This window comes from Mus musculus, chromosome 16, assembly GCF_000001635.26.
Source record: "Mus musculus strain C57BL/6J chromosome 16, GRCm38.p6 C57BL/6J".
NCBI classification, from domain to species: Eukaryota; Metazoa; Chordata; class Mammalia; order Rodentia; family Muridae; genus Mus; species Mus musculus.
This window is the reverse complement of record NC_000082.6, coordinates 52,287,648-52,304,482: the sequence shown is the minus strand read 5'-3', so window position 1 is coordinate 52,304,482 and position 16,835 is coordinate 52,287,648. Positions and strand designations below refer to the sequence as shown.

General features: G+C 37.4%; 1 protein-coding gene across 2 annotated transcripts in view; it reads left to right on the top strand.

Moving 5' to 3' along the window:
* Alcam (activated leukocyte cell adhesion molecule) overlaps positions 1 to 16,835 on the top strand; it is a 204,086-nt gene that overhangs the window by 148,599 nt on the left and 38,652 nt on the right. For both annotated transcript variants that reach the window (NM_001331110.1, NM_009655.3), the window contains exons 4-8: positions 7,499 to 7,563; positions 8,733 to 8,820; positions 9,277 to 9,459; positions 13,479 to 13,606; positions 15,433 to 15,565. In NM_001331110.1, coding sequence (NP_001318039.1) covers positions 7,499 to 7,563; positions 8,733 to 8,820; positions 9,277 to 9,459; positions 13,479 to 13,606; positions 15,433 to 15,565 — 597 coding nt within the window. The remainder of the gene's footprint in view (positions 1 to 7,498; positions 7,564 to 8,732; positions 8,821 to 9,276; positions 9,460 to 13,478; positions 13,607 to 15,432; positions 15,566 to 16,835) is intronic.

Genomic DNA, 16,835 nt, shown 5'->3' with positions numbered 1-16,835 from the left:
TTAAGTATTTATGTAAACATCAAAGCTCCAATGGGTTCACGATGTGGATTCAAAGAGTACTAACACTGTCAGAGGAAACCTTTGTTCTCCAGAAAAGCCTTGTAAATGTATATTACATGTTTCAGTTGATTACCTTTTAGCTTAGAAGGCACTTTCTAGAATCCATCTACACTTCTCTATTATAATTTTATTCAAGCTCAGTCCCAACTGTTTACCAGCCTAGCCTACTTCCATCGGATAGATGAAGAACTGGTGTTCTGAATTTGCCATTGGCCCTGTTGACTTTTTAGTTTTTTTCTCTCTCTCTCTCTCTCTCTTTTAGTTTTCTTCTATTTTGCTTTTATTAGAGAGAAGGACAGTAGATTTGCTAATGGCATTTTCCCCTAAAACCAGAATAACAACAATAAAAACAACAAAATTACCAATAGGCTTTGATATCATAAATATCAAGAATGTAGGTAGGCTAACTCACAATGCTAATCATTATGTAAATGAATTTGCCATTTCAATTTCTGTAAATTGGCTTGAAATTATCAAACATCGCCATAGCGCACAGTCAAGAATATTCCGATTTTTATTTAGAAGAATCATTTGAGACATTTCCCAAGTTTTCTTATTAAAAAAAAAACACACTATGTAAATATCCAAGAGTACAAATTAATGTAATAAAACTTGTAAGCTAATTTAGAGTGCAGAGGCTTTCGGTGATGCTTAAAACAGAGTCACATGCCACATACCTCCAGTACCCCCTCCTCCTGCTCTTTTGAGGAAGCAATTCTAAGAAACGGAATTTGCATTCTAGGACATGGGCCAGAGAGAATTTACATAGCAAGTTACACACTCTTGAAAGTGGCATTGCATGAGAGAAGCCACGAAAGCCCCTCGAAATCTAAGAAAATTAATGACAACCCTGATGATCATGGCAGTCCAGCCATGTTGTGTAGGAACCTCTCTTCTCTTCATTGAATCCTGAACTTACCTCAGGCCACCTTTTTGTGAATCCAGCAGCAGCTGTGGCAGGGAGACTTTCATCCTATGCGTGTATATATTTCAGTCACTTAGGAGTTACTGTGCCCATCAATCAGTCCTCTGTTTCTGTTGAATTACCTAGCAACATGAACCATGTACCACTGCATAAAGTGTGGCTCATGTGAGCCAATCTCAGATCAGCGACTGCGTACTGCCAGCCCCAGGAGCAAAATCCTTTTATTCAGCTTGCTTTTATTCAAGCCAGAGGGCCTGACTGATGATTTTACCTTCAATGTAGGTTTGTTTGTTTTGTTTTAACCTACATCTCTGATGTAAGAAATTATATCTACATGCCAACCCCAGTCCAAGCAAATAACGTGCCTTGTCACCGCTAACCGGCTCGTGAATGGCATCAAAATCAAACTGCCTTCGAATTTAGTGCACATTTGAGAGCAATAAAACTGTTCGGAAGCAAGATTAGACCTTTGAAAGTTCCCAGACATCCATTCAAATGACTGTGCAAAAGGCTCAGAGGTCAAACAGGTGCCAAGAGCACCAAATGGCTGTCATTGATGTGATGGAAAAAAATCTGTGAGCTAGTCACCAGAAGACCTTGCTCTGTCAGGGCTGCCACTAAGCTCTGACCTTGGCAAGTCTCTTCACCTGCTTGGGGTTGAAACAACCTCTTGAGTAAAATGAATGCTTTAGATTTCATGGAAGGATTCTCCTCTACTGCTGTTAGAGCCCTGTCCAGGAACCATGGGGTCTAGCATGCTAAGGAGCTGCTTCTATTCAAGTGGTTAGAATCCTATTCACTGTTTCAGTTATTTGCAATAACTACTCGAGGAAAAGAAAAAGAAAAGGCAGCCTCAGACACTTAGGAGGTCAGATCCAAATTCAGAGTCAGCATGGGAAATATAAAAAGACCCATCTTGATATTTTTTTTTTTAAATCTAAAGTGAAACTTTGGTGAAACTTTGGTCTTAATTTTCCAGTTCTCTGTGCTCTGCTGTGTGCTATGGTATTAGAAGAAAGCCAGTTTCCAGGACTTGGTCCATGTACAGTGGGCCAGATTTCAAAGGGTTGGCCAATGCTGGCTCCACACATAATTTCAGAGGTCCTACTTGGATCTGACTCTTAATGCTTCATCGAATTGGAAAATTGAGAATCTCTCCTCCCTCCAGTAGAAATTGTTAAACCAGAAAATAGTAAAGAAATATGTTCAAGGAGAAAGAAATAGAAAATGATGCATTTAACAAATAAGACCTAAACTGTGTGTTACAATTTCATTCTTCCATTTTTCAGGGGAGGTAAATGAGGGGAGTGGAAACATGGTCACACCCAGCTTAGGCTATTCCACAAACATGTTCTATAGCCAAGGCTGTCCTTGAACTCTTCTTCCTCCTTTCATCTTCCAAGTATTGAAATTATATGTGTATCACTATACTCAAGTCACTCTGATTCTTAAATACTAAAAAAATAATGATAATGATAATAACATTTCCCAACATAGTTAGAAAACATTGTTTCATAGATGCACTAGCTTCCGTGTTCGGTAACTTATTAGGAATCTGATTGAAAACAGGAACTGAGAGTCTCGTCCCTGCACAAACCTGCCAGGGCCCTTGTTTCTTCTTGCTCTCTGACTGAGCTAGTCCGCGTGTGGTCTATAGACTAAGGCAAGGATATCATGTGTGATAAAGTGCAATTTTCTACCCAGAACTATATCTTAATCTGTCTAGTAGAGGGCTGGGCGCCTAAACTATAACTTTTAGTAACGTATTGATTTCTACTTTTTTCTGAAAATCAATATTCATAGAATTCACTAACTATGTAGCCTGAGAGTGAGAATTCGGGTATGTATTTTAGAACATTTATTCCTGCTCAGTCCTTATCTCTGGACCAGTGACTACATCTCCAGAAAAACCTGTTACACAACAAAAAGAAGTGACTGGAAAAGCAAAGCTTCTGTTTCCAAAACACTTGGAATTCTGCAGCCTTTTCTGTCTAGCTTAGCCTTTAGTCATTTGTGGCAAGCCTTCAAAGCATATTAATGCAAACCTGTGATGCCTTTAGTTTAAAAACAAATCATTTCAGGCTTAGAATTATGTTCCATTGTTATAGATACTGCTATATGGCACATGAAGCCAAAACCTACACACACACACATACACACACACACAGATATACACAGGCACACATACTGACACACACAGGTACACACAGACACACACAGGCACACACAAGCACACACATACACACACAGGTACACACAGACACACATAGGCACACACACACACAGAAACCTACACACAGGCACACACACACACACACACACAAACCTACACATGCAGCAAATTGCTGCACTATCTAGGACTTACTATATGATTTGCTTTTAAAAATCTTCCTGTCCTATAATTTTTAATGTACCACCACATTTGTCCCTATATTATACTCCTCGCTACTTCAGTTGAGACAGACAGGCCAGCAAGGAAGAAAAATATGAACTATGACATAATTCTATAATTGATACATGGTCCAGTAAAATATTTTAGAGAGATTAACTCCGGAATGTTCTGAAGCAAACATTGGCCTAATTTTAAATAAGTCAACTTGATTATATGAATGCTATAAACAAATTTGTAGTGTTGCTTTTTCTTTTGATTTTATACTTGGTTATGGATCCTTGAATCATATTAAGACATAATTCACATGAAGTATTCGTTTTACAAAAACACTACTTGGAAATCGATATGCAATTTTTCTAAAATAGTATGTGTCCTTTTAACGGTCCTCCAACTAATATTCATTGATTGTTACAAGCTAATATAAAAGAAAATTACATACAAAAAATGTAGTTAATGCAAAGGATTTGAAGCAAGAATCTATGAGAAAATAACTCAAGGAAATAGAATAGCTACTATTACTTAATTGTCATTAAATCACAAAATTCACAGTGACTCTTCCAAAGAAAAGATGAATAAATTTAAGGACTAAAATTAAGCATCTTTTCACCGGGTCTTCTTTTTCTTCATTTGTTTTCTACAGCTTACATTTGTTAAAACATTGATGAATTTTAGAAATAATTAATGCAAACAAAGTATTTTATAAATTTGGCATGCATGCAGTGTTTGTGATAATGTGCTTATTGATAAAGTATTACCAGGTTTAATTAACCTGGAACCCCCCCCCCCCAGAGCTCTCAGACACTGGACCACCAACCAGTCAGGATGCACCAGCTGATATGAGGCCCCCAACACATACACAGCAGAGGACTGCTGAGTCTGGGTTCAGTCAGAGAAGATGTGCTTAAGTCTCAAGATAGTAGAGGTCCCAGGGAGTTTAGAAGTCTGGTGGGGTAGAGGTGAGTGGTGGGGACATCTTCATAGAGACAGGGGGGCAGGGAGGAGGTATGTGTTGTGGAACAGTCAGAAGGAGGACTGGGAGGGTAGTAGAATCTGGAGTGTAGATAGATAGATAGATAGATAGATAGATAGATAGATAGAGAGAGAGAGAGAGAGAGAGAGAGAGAGAGAGAGAGAGATAGAGAGATAGAGAGATGGATAGATAGAGAGATGGATAGATAGATAGATAGATAGATAGATAGATAGATAGATAGATAGATAGATAGATAATAAAAAGAAATATGAGGTAAACTTGCTGCATAGTAAGAGGAAGCAAATATGAACTTTTTTTGTTTGCTTTACTTAGTGGATTGAAAAATAGTAAAACCTGGCAAAATTACCCAGTAAGTTTTATTCAAAGCCTATATTTGAATTTGCAAAACACCCCATATTTTCCAAACATAGTACTGATGAAGAAATTAAATATCCGTTTTCTTTTCATTCCTCTTAATTTTGACACATTTAAAAAAAATCAAGTAAATTAATTAATGTGCTCTGTCTCTTGAATTTTAAAGGTTGGTGTTGCTTAAGAACTGGCTTCTTGGTCTTGGGAACTTTGGTTTATTTCATTAAGACCCAAGACTTTTCATTTGTTTAAGGATTCTGGGTGCATTCATCTCTCAAATATATTAAATGTTTGTCTTTGATAGCATGGGTTCTAAGCAAAAGTCAATGTTTGATCAATAATTCAGTTTTAATTTGGAATGTTCCATTAAAATGCTGACAGCCTTAAATTGTACTACCATGCAAAAGGATTAAACTTCATACCATGTTTCCCCCACAAACTAGTCACTATTTTGAGGGGAAATTTTGTTAACTTTTTCTAATTTTTAGTCACTTAAACTATGGAATGTAACTTTTTTGTATACATTCTAGTGATAAGTATGTTGTAACTCAAAAGGTTTGTAATTCAAAAGATTTTTATCTTCTATCCCTGTATGGTCTGGTTAGGTAAGTCTTTCAGCTGAAATCCAAACTGAGTAGTAGGTATACAAATATCAATTTAGTTTAGTGTAGCAATCAAAAACATTTGAAAATATAAACATTAAAACCATGAAAGAAAAAGTAATTAGTTTCTTATGTATATAAAATAAAAATAGTTCTACTCTGAAGGATATTGAGTCGATTTATATTTCCTTGAAACTACTTGTGAATTAAAAAGTAGTCAAATTTGACAAAATTACCCAGTAAGTTTTTATTCAGATTAATGTGGATTTGCAAATCATTGTTTCTTGTTTGTTTGCTTTCTTGCTTGTTTGATTTTGAGACAGGGTTTCTCTGTGTAGCCCTACTATCCTGGAACATGCATTGCAAACCAGACTAGCCTTGAACTCAGAGATCTATCTACTACTATCTTCAGAGTAATGGGAATAAAGGCAGGTGCCACCATGCCCAGCTTAGTTTATCTGATTGTAAAGTATAAAAATCATCATTTATAGAAAACTAGAAGAATATAAATCCTATATTGAGACTATATAAAAAGTTAAAAAACTAAGCATACTCACACACACACACACAAACATACCAACTTTAATAATCTAATCGATAACTGGGCAAACGGAATAAACAGTTCTGAGGAGTACAAACTGCCAATAAATATTAGATTAAAAGGTTTTACATTCTTGGCCATGAGGGTATTCAAAGCCAAAACAACATTAAGATTCTCTCCTATCATGGTGAGAATGGCTGTTTTAAAGAAATCAAACGATAAATTCTCATGACTACAAAGAAAGGAAATTTTAAACAAAGCTGATGGGAATACAAATTAGTGCAGTCACTATGACAGATAGAATGATGCATTCTCAAAAAACTGAAAGCAGAACCACTATAGGATGCAACTGTACCATCCTTAGGTGTTCACTCTATGGAAAATTAGAATGCAACAGAGATACCTAACAGCCATTTCTATCACCTCACTATACCCAACACTTAAATTGTAGATTCAACTCAGATTTACACCAATGCATGAGCAGACGTAGGAAATATAGTGTGAGACTAAATGAGTAAATGGCACTACTCTGCCAATTAAAAAAGATTTGTTTTTGCAAAAGTTATGTTTGGAGAAAAATAAAAAAGCTTATGGTCCTTGTATTAAGCAAAATAAGGTAGGCTCAGAAAGATGGGTGCTGTTTTCTCAGATATATGAAATCCACACTTAATAGTATAAGATTTTAAGACGCAGAAGGTACTATTCATTTAGAAAAGGGAAAGTAACCTGTGGGGGCCAGTACAGAGGACGAAATGAGGATGAACAAGCTTGAATTCCGAAATAAAGCTGTGTGTGAATGTCACAAAGGTTCTATCATACTGACCAATGAGTGTATGCTAATCAAAGTAAGATTCGTTAAAATGGTTTGAGAAATCATTGTTGAAATGTTAATCAATCTCATCTGAAGCTCCGTCTAGATTTTTATTTTTTATAGAACTTTTATAAACTCTTCCACCTCAAGTTCCAAATTGGAAAGATTTTCTCCTCCTTTCATAATTTCCCAAGATGAGATAAGAGCTATGCATTGGTTTGTTTGGGAAATTGAGGCATGGACATCACTACATGGCTTTCTCAACCTTTTATAGTCAGGTTTCTTGCACTTCAGTGTGCTTAAGAGTCCCCTCAGAGCTTGTTAAAAAATATAGACCAATGGGATTTTCCCTGGAGATCCTAGAGGCTGCTTTAAGCCTCAGAAATGTGGGCTTCCAAAAAAGGAAATCTTTGTGATTTGGATTCATGCGCCATAACATCCCCAGCTAATGAGTTGGAAGCTTTCTCCCTTAATAAGCAGAAAGTACCCGTGCTTACCAACTAGAAATGATACACCACAATTAGAACACTGGCCTGTGCTTATCATACAAACTATACTCACCTCATAAGACATTTAGAAAATACTGGAGATATTTTATTCAAAGGAGCTACAAACTCTTAAAACAATATTTAAAGTCATAACGCAAATAGTTTACTTCACAGGTTATATGTATCGTGTTGCATAAATCTAGAATACTTGGGAATAATTCGTTCTTTATTGTTCACGCTTTTGTCTTGAGTATATGGATTCTTTTTTTTTTTTTCATACTCATGCATGTCCTTTATCTCTTCCAGTATACTTAACCCTTTTTCTACTTAACTTTAGAGCAACCATCTAAACCTGAAATTGTAAACAAAGCACCCTTTCTTGAAACAGATCAGCTGAAAAAGGTGAGAAGTTGTTTGACTAACTGCTTTACTCCATCTAGGTGCCCCTAGATGTCCAGACAAACAAGTTGAGCTTGCTCTTATGGAGGTTACAATGCTTCATGTTCAATCAGAGAGAGCACAAAGACAAAGTGTGAATAATGTGACCACTCATTTTGATCCTGACAATGGATATGTGGAAGGAGGCACAGTCATTCCTCAAGAGGAGAATCTTTATGATGTAAATGAACCAAATGCTTGCTAGAATTAGTGAAGAATAAGTGGATCCCCTCCAATCCAAACAAGGGGAGGCTTTCTAACTAACTAAAGTCATCTGCTGAGAAGGAGAGTGGTGTGTCTGGTGAACATTAACCTGGGGTATTTCAGAAACTTTAGTCATTAAAATTCAAGGCAAGAGAGAGCCCTGGGAGATGAACATGGAGACATAAAACGTTCTCAGATTAATCAAGACTTGTGTAACATTTAGACTTTATTCTGTTAAAGTGGATCATTGTAAGTTTGAAGTACACAGTGAGAGAGAGCAGATACAATCACATTATCACAGGTCTGAGAAGAAGTGGCGTTAATAGGCAGGCAGAGATGGAGTGCCACAGGTGAGCACATCATCTTCATTAACTAAAATACCTCAATATTCCTTTGTGTTTGTGTAGGGGCATAAGATCAAATTTTTTGAATGCCATTTATTTTTATTACCCAGTATTTGATAAATGTTGAATAATGTAGTTACAAACTCACTTGAAGACTGAACTGAGGACTATCGAATGTGGCAAGTATTTATACTGTGAAATGAAAATGGAATTGGAGAGGTGCCACATTTTAACACTAAGTGATTCTTGCATTTGAAGATCTATGAACCACAGCAATAATCAATATTAATATAGTTATAATGTCATTTAGTTAATATTAAAAATGGATAGCATCAAAATGAATTTGGTAATGCCTTTAAGGGGATGTGATTTTATGCATAGTGGAAAGTTTTATTGTACATTTCAAACTGGGTAAGACTGTAATATTTAAGCATTTATTTTTTATATAAGATTCATAGTGTGATTCTTAGAGTTGGGAAATAAATGGTTGAAGACACTCCATTTGCTAAAGATTTTGTGGGTTCCATGTTGAAATAAGGATGTGAAACTATTTGAAGTGAGGAAATTTTCCCTTACATTTTTCAGTTAGGTGACTGCATTTCAAGAGACAGTTACCCAGATGGCAACATCACATGGTACAGGAATGGCAAAGTGCTGCAACCTGTGGAAGGAGGTGAGTCTGAGGCAGGCAGTGACTTCCTGTGGCCTCTATGATATTATATAGGCTAGTCATCCTATCAACTGTCCAGAATCAAACCAGCTGCCCATGTCTCTATTTACAAGTCTATGTTTCAGTTAAATTAAGTGCCCTTTAACTTATTGGGCAATTTTTTTGGACACCATTTTATCCCTTGTGTAGAAGAGTCAAAAGCAGAATGGAGTATTTCTATATATGGCATGTTCTGGAAGTTAATTAAATTAAGTGGGAGATGGGATTCCAGGATTCTATTTTTGCCTATGTCTCTGATTCACTGTCTTGAATGACATCTTACCTCACTGAGTTTCAACTTTCTCTCCTCCTAAATACAATTAGAAGGACAAACTCATATCTCAAGGGTGTTGATATTTAATTATGGATTGTGATTTTCCAGTGAAAGATATTATCATTGATGTTCTTTACTTTCTTTAGAGGTGGCCATACTTTTTAAAAAGGAAATTGATCCAGGAACTCAGTTGTATACCGTGACTTCCTCCTTGGAGTACAAGACAACCAGATCTGACATACAAATGCCATTCACCTGTTCTGTGACATATTATGGACCCTCCGGCCAGAAAACAATTTATTCCGAACAAGAAATCTTTGATATTTACTGTAAGTACCCAAATTATAATTGTATAGATTTAATGTATTAGAAATAATATTCAAATACCTTAAATCTCCACAAGCCTCATTCAGTTTCTCTTAATATTCTGCTGCCAATCCTTATCACAAAACTCTGATACACAAATAATCTTTTCTTCCTTGGAAAATCTATAGAAAAAAACTGCTCATGACTTAAGAATAGACTCCATTTCCTGCTATCTCATTTACAAATATGTGTTTGGTTCTCTATGGTGTGCTATGTTTCTTATAGATTTGACCTCTAACTTAAACGATTACTTCCAACACTCTCCAGCCATAGCTTATTGCCATGTGTTTTATAGGAATTCCTAATGCCTCCTGACCATTTCCTAAAACAAAATTAGAAAAAGGTGAATATTGCCGTATGCCTGGCTAACTTCCTAAGTTTAGCATTACCAAGGTGTATAAGACTTGTGAAGTTGGCTTCAGAAGGAACTGGTATGTATGTGATTGGCAGGGAGACAGATGGGTTGGTAGATGAATCCTTGGATCCATGAGATTGACACAGCAATGCCACAGGCATGTGGGGAGAGTGTTTGGCAATTAGAAGACAACAAAGGCACTATTGAACTTCTTGATGATGGTACGACACTGCTCATTCAAAGAGGTTATTATTCCAGCTGAGAATCAAGACACTTACATCAGAAGGAATTTGTCAGTGTGGTGTCGCAAGTGATAAATGTCACGGGAACAGAAGGGCTGTTCCTGAAAGGTCAGGTGCCCAAGGACAGTGATTCTGAGACTCTTGAAGACATTAGTGGAATATGAAGGATTTGCTAGAACACAGATTGCTGGACTTTCCTCGAGTAGAACAATCCAGCGCAGGTAAAGAGATGCTGCATAGTGAATTTACTACTAAAAAATAACATAGTAATATTACTGATGATAAATGGAGCCGATGTGGAAAACCACTGCTGTAGAGGGACTTCAGAGGAAAGGTCTAAATGATAGAAGAGGACATTTCAAGGAAGATGGATGGAAGAATTCAAGCCGAGAGAGCCTTAGAGGGACACACTAGTCTTCCCCAGCCTCAATCTTTGTGTTTATCTGATTTCTGTCCCTGGTACTGACTTCACCCCGCCATCCTTGCTGCCAGTGTTTTGGGCAACAATTGGCAAAATGTTATTCGCTACTGCTTACCTCTCTCTGCTCTCCCTAAACAAAGTGCTCCTGAAGCTGCCACCGGAAGTCTCTCTCTACACCCATAGCTTCAGCATTCCTGCAGTGACTGACCTTCACTGACACCTCAGAGCGCTTAGATTCATCTTCCTGTTCCTGGTTGATGTATTCTCAGAGTCTGTTTCAGTCACCCCCATGCACTGCATGTCAACCTTCATCACCACATCTTACACACTTCATCCCTATCTGTTGTTCACATTCCTCTGGGAGAATACAATTCCCATACCTTCCTGTGAGTTCTCTATGCCTTGCCCTTATCATGGAGTCAGCTCCTTCTTAGTCTTTAAAACACAGCTCTTTCAAACAAAGGAATTCATTCCTTTGGACGCTTCTTAGACTCACACATCTGTTTTACTTTTCCTGCAGTATGTAATGTAACAGTATGAATTGTTACAATTGTTTTTCCCATAAATAGAGAAAAATCACTGAAAAGCACAGTATTTCAACTGCATGATCCTTGCACGTTACATTTGTAACATTGATCCTAAACTATCAAGTCTTTAACTGGGTAGAAGGATAAGTAGACAAATAGGAAGAGGAAAAAAATGAATAGAGCATATTGGTAGGGATTCATGTAAAGTGGGAAGATACAACAATCTCACTTGATATACGTTCTAGATAACCATGTGTACTAAAGGAGTATCCATTTCAAATGCTTATGTGTAGGAAAAGTGTGAAGGATTCTGAATAGCATTATAATAGTCAAATAATTGTTTCAGAAAACTAATTTAGAGGGAATAGTTATAGAAGAATAAAAAGCAAAAGGAAGGCACAGGGTGAAAGAGCAAATGAAACTGATGGCAGTGTCTAGGGTATAATAGGTTAATCGAGTCATAGTGTAGGAAAATGCTAAGTGTGACTCAATGGGGAGAATCAAATGTAAAACATACTAAAGGACAAACCACTGAGACTTGGTGCTAGAGCGGGCTAAAGAAGGCATACCAGAAAGTCAGAGTAATGGAAAGAATGATGACTCATTATGAATAAGCAGAGTAAAATCCAAAGTCCAGAAAAAGAGGACCAAAAAGTGATCATCAGTTTTGTTAAGAGTGTGACTACCCAGAATGCTACCATAAAAATGCAAATATGTTACAAGAATCCTGTGACCACATCTTAGTTTCTCACCTCTCTAGTAAAGAACAGATTGAAAAGCAGTGCAGAGATGAAAAGTTGGAGTAGAAGAGGAAGTGAGGCATGTGGTTCTGGCTGTCCTAGTATCAGCCTTGATTGATCAGAGTGTCACAGGTGTCACATTCTGAGAAAGGGCCACATTAAATCTTGAACCTAACACACACAACAGAAAGGCTTAGGGTGGATCCTACTACGTCATACAATGAAAGCAGACAAACAAATAATGGGAAGGAAGAAAGAAAGAGAAGAAAGAAGTGTGGGGAGAAAACCCAGAAATGGCAGCTTTCTGGGCTTGCCAAAAGCAAGCTTTACTCAATTCTTCTGATTCCACTGGAGCCTGCTGGTTGGAGGGCTATCTAATAAACACATGTAAAAAACCCTGATCAGTGGGGGATCCTCACTGATTAGTCTTAGAACTGACAATGCCTAGATGGCCACACAGGGATTAGTGTCGAAGACACAGTCTACAACAATCCTTCTAAATTTTCCTCCGCCATTTAATTGTAGAAGGTAGAAAAATTATTTTTCTCTGCAATTTAATTGTAGGAGGTGCATAGATGATGGCAAGAAATGAAGGGAGCTTCTGAAACCACAACTCATCAGCTTCACGTTATTAGCTAATAATAGGTCTTCGTAGGTAGAGTATTTTGTTCACAAATTTGAAAAGAGGTGGATAAGTGAATCATTATTCATTTTTGTCTTTCCTTCTAAATCAGACAATTTCCAAGTTCACTCTTCATGGCATTAGCCAGCAGTGTAAAGCATGGACATTAGAAAGTCAAACATTTATAAAGTCTTTGCTACCGTTGTTCACTTCCTGTTTACTTGATGATGTCCCACTCTGTGGAACATTTAATTCATTTGGCACTTGACTGTTGAGTAGTAAAGTACATTTTAAAAATGCTCAATATCTCTATTTACTCTGGAAAACAAAAAAAAATTAACTAGAGTGTAATGGAAGTTATATCCTGGTTCATTTAAAAATGCAGGATAAAATTACAAGGTATTTGTGGTGCTGATGACTATATAGCAATTTCAGTCTCAATCTCTGTCCTTCTTTGTCTGTCTGCCTCACTGTCTCTCTGTCTCTCTCTGTCTCTGTCTCTGTCTCTCTCTCTCTCTCTCTCTCTCTCTCTCTCTCTGCATGTGTATGTGTTCATAGATTTATTTTTATCAAATAGATTTATTCTTCAGCATGCCGAAAACACAGCTGGTATTGTTTAGCTCATGTCTCTTCATTTTATTTTTATTTTTGTATAGTAAGAGCACGATTCTATCCAGTAGCTTTAGGGGCTTGGCTACCTGATTTAGACTTTCGAAGCTATAAGATTCATATAACACCATTCAATTTCCTTATAATGAAGTCACACAGCGAGATTGTTCTACTGGTCTTTTACACATAAAATAATTACAGTCATTGCCACCTCAGTTAAAGACATTTTGCTAAGAAGAAATTGATTTTTATGTAACACAGTTCTTTGTAGTTTGCTCTAACCAAGATTAGTACTTGGTATAGCAAGTGGCTATTAACTTCAATCCCTCCATAAAAAGATACATTTAAGTAATTACCATTACTAGCTTCTTGAGAAAATTGTGTATAATTTAGTCATTTACATTGTATGCACAGAGTAATTTGGTACTTGACAAAAATGGTTAACTTCTGCTTGTGACTCTTGCAGATCCTACAGAGCAGGTGACAATACAAGTGCTGCCACCAAAAAATGCCATCAAAGAAGGGGACAACATCACCCTTCAGTGTTTGGGGAATGGCAACCCACCTCCTGAGGAGTTCATGTTTTACTTACCAGTAAGTGCTTAAGCATTAGTGGAACCTGACTACTATCATTTTGTCCTATTGTCTGGCTTCTAACTGACATTAACAATTGTACGCACTTGGGAAGCTTAAGTGAGGAAGAAGAAAAAGTGCTATTCTTGGGAACAGCAAAAGTAAGAAAACACCACCTGGAGAATGTCCATTGAAAGCTTCTGTGGCACCAATCCCCTGGGTTTTTATTTTTATTTTTATTTTTCATCAGTGTTTAGAGAATTCAGAGACAAAGAGGAAAAAGAGGTAACCACAGGAAACCATAATTGCAGAAGCTCAGGGTATAATCATCCAAATAAGACATAAAATCTGCTGTGCAGAAGTAGATCACTGTAGAAGTCAAAAGGGATGCTTGCAAAGGGACTGATGTGGATGAGGGTCTGTCCACAGGGGGTCTCTGAACATGCTAAGATGGTTTGAAGCCAAGACAGTTCTGCTGGGTGAAATAATCATGTGGGCTCTTTATCACTGTACTTATCATCCTTGAAAGAAATGGTCCACGTGCAGGAGACTTTGAGAAATTCCTCTAAATATCTGCATTCCTAGTGATGGGAGAGTGGTCTAACAGGCAGAGCAGTGTTTTCACGGTCCTCTTGCTGAAAAACAAGCTATAATGCTACTAAACAGTGCATTTCCTGCAATCATGGGATTATTGGAGATTTACTCCTAGCATGACTGCTAATATTTCATGGTATCACCCAGGGCATTACTCAGAAGACATGTATAAGAAACAACTTACAAACATAAATGGTGGCAGACAACATTGCTCCCCCTGTCGAATGTACATACTAACATTGTCTTATTTACAATGAAGATTTTTGAAATGGAGTTTTCACTTTGGCCATCCAGGATGACAGAGCCACGCTTGTGTTCCAGCTTTAGAAATACCTTCTGCTGGTTTTCTTTGTTGCTCTGCATGTCTGTATTTGACTTGCTTGCTTTCCTTTCCTTTCTTTGAATTGCTTTCTTCCTTCCTGCTTTTCCTGCTTTGCTGTCTTCTCCACACTTCCTTCATTTCTGTCTAGTATTTCTATTTGGATATATAACTTGATTTCTCATCAGCTTGATTGTTTTTCTCTGTCCTCTCTTCTCTCCCTTTCTCTCCCCTTTTTCTCCTCTCCTGTCTTCTTCACCCCCTCTCTTGTTCTCTCTGTCTCTTTCTGTCTCCCTGTCTGTGACTCTCTCTGACTCTATCTCTGTCTCTTCTTTGACTCTGTCTCTGTCTTCCCCCTCCATTCCTCTCTCTACTCATACTTGGGATGACACCAAGGACCTTGCACATGCTAGGCAGCTCTCTGCCATTAAACTACACTCCTGTTCCGTCGTTCACTATATAGCCTCAATATACAGCTTAGGTTGACCTTAAACTCAATATGCCACCAAGCCGATCCTAAAACAAGCAGTCCTCCTGCTTTCAAATTCTGAGTGCTGCAAGTATGGGGATGTAGCCCAAGACCGAGTTCATGTTTTCTTTTATAATGTCTCAAGTCTTTTAGTCAACGTAGAGAAGACAACAGAAAAAAAATGATAATGGATATTTTAAATACCTGCTTTAAAAATCAAACTCTATACTCTCAGAAAACAGATGTCATCACTACAATATAAATTATCTCTTCAAAATTTAGTTCTAAACTATGAATTGTTTCTCAAATATTTGCAGAACAGATTTTAATCATCCGAGTCTATTCAAAAAGTATGGTTACTTTTTTTTTAAATAGCTGAGAAAATGCCATCTTTCCCCAAGAATTATAAACATTCTCATTGTAGCTACCAAGTGTAACCATCTGACATTTTTCCTCTGTCTAAAGGGACAGCCTGAAGGCATAAGAAGCTCAAACACTTACACACTGACAGATGTGAGACGCAATGCCACAGGGGACTACAAATGCTCACTCATTGACAAAAGGAACATGGCGGCTTCAACGACCATCACAGTTCACTGTAAGTCCCCTCTTCCATGGCTTCAACAGCCATCATGGTTAGTGTAAGTCACCTCCTGGAGACCTGCTTTACCTCAATGTCCTCTAATAATGTAACCTGGCTAACCTTTCTAAGCACAGCCCTATCTTTCATAAATAACTTTGTATGGCTTCAATCTATTAAAACCATCGGAAAAAGTTCTGAACTTTCATGCAGGTAACCATTGTGGTACAGAATCCTTGCATAAGTGTGCGAGCTACAAACTTGTCACTGGTTAAAAACTTTTTTTTCTAAATGTCTTCAGTCAACAGTAACACTAAGTAATTTTCATATGAACCTTAAATAACTCATTATATATTTAAATATATGTATACAGAATATATAAATATATATGTATAATATACATAATTTACTTTATGCAGTTCTGGAGATGGAGCCCAGGGCTTTGTACATGCTAAGCAGGCCTTCTGCCACTGAGCTGTACCCCCAAGCTCATTTTTTATACTGTTGCTATTAACAGGATTTGCATTCTACCACGAAGAAGTTAGATTCTATATCTCATTTGTGAATTACAGAATAATGTTAGCAGCCATTTCAGGCAACACAGAGCTACTACAGATTCAGCACTGGAAGACGAAGTAGAGGTGACTAAAAGCCATTTATTAGTTGAGTTTACACTATGTAAAGGTATAATGAATTGAAGGAAAGAGAACCTCTTCAAAATCACCTTGAGTGACACCTTTTGTTAAATTTTAGTCTGCTTGGAGGACTCCAAAATTAATTTTAGTCTCCAAGAATATGATGGGGGAGCAGTGATGATCCATAAGTACACCCATGTAGGGGACTAAAGAGATGGCTTATTGATTAACAGAACTTGTTCTTGTGGATGACCCAGGTTCAATTCCCAGCACCCATATAGTGGCTCCCAGCTATCTATAATTCTAGTCCCAGAGGATCCAACACTCTTCGGACCTCAGAGGGCACCAAGCACACACACGTTCCATACACATACATGTTGGCAAAACTCTCATCCACACAAAACAATAAAATAAAGCCATCTACCAAAAGGAACAAGAACAGCCAGGAACCTTAAGTTCTCTATTTTGCCAATCATGAAAGCCCATATTATTAACCTATCAGTTGCTTCTTAAAAGTAATGATTTCTTTTTTATTGACATGACCTCCTGGGAAGAATGGAACTAATACGTTGTTTTAGGTAACTGTGAGTCTTATTTGGGGCTGTAGGCTGAATGAACCTTTTATGCAACAGTGCAATCAGAAAGATTTCTCC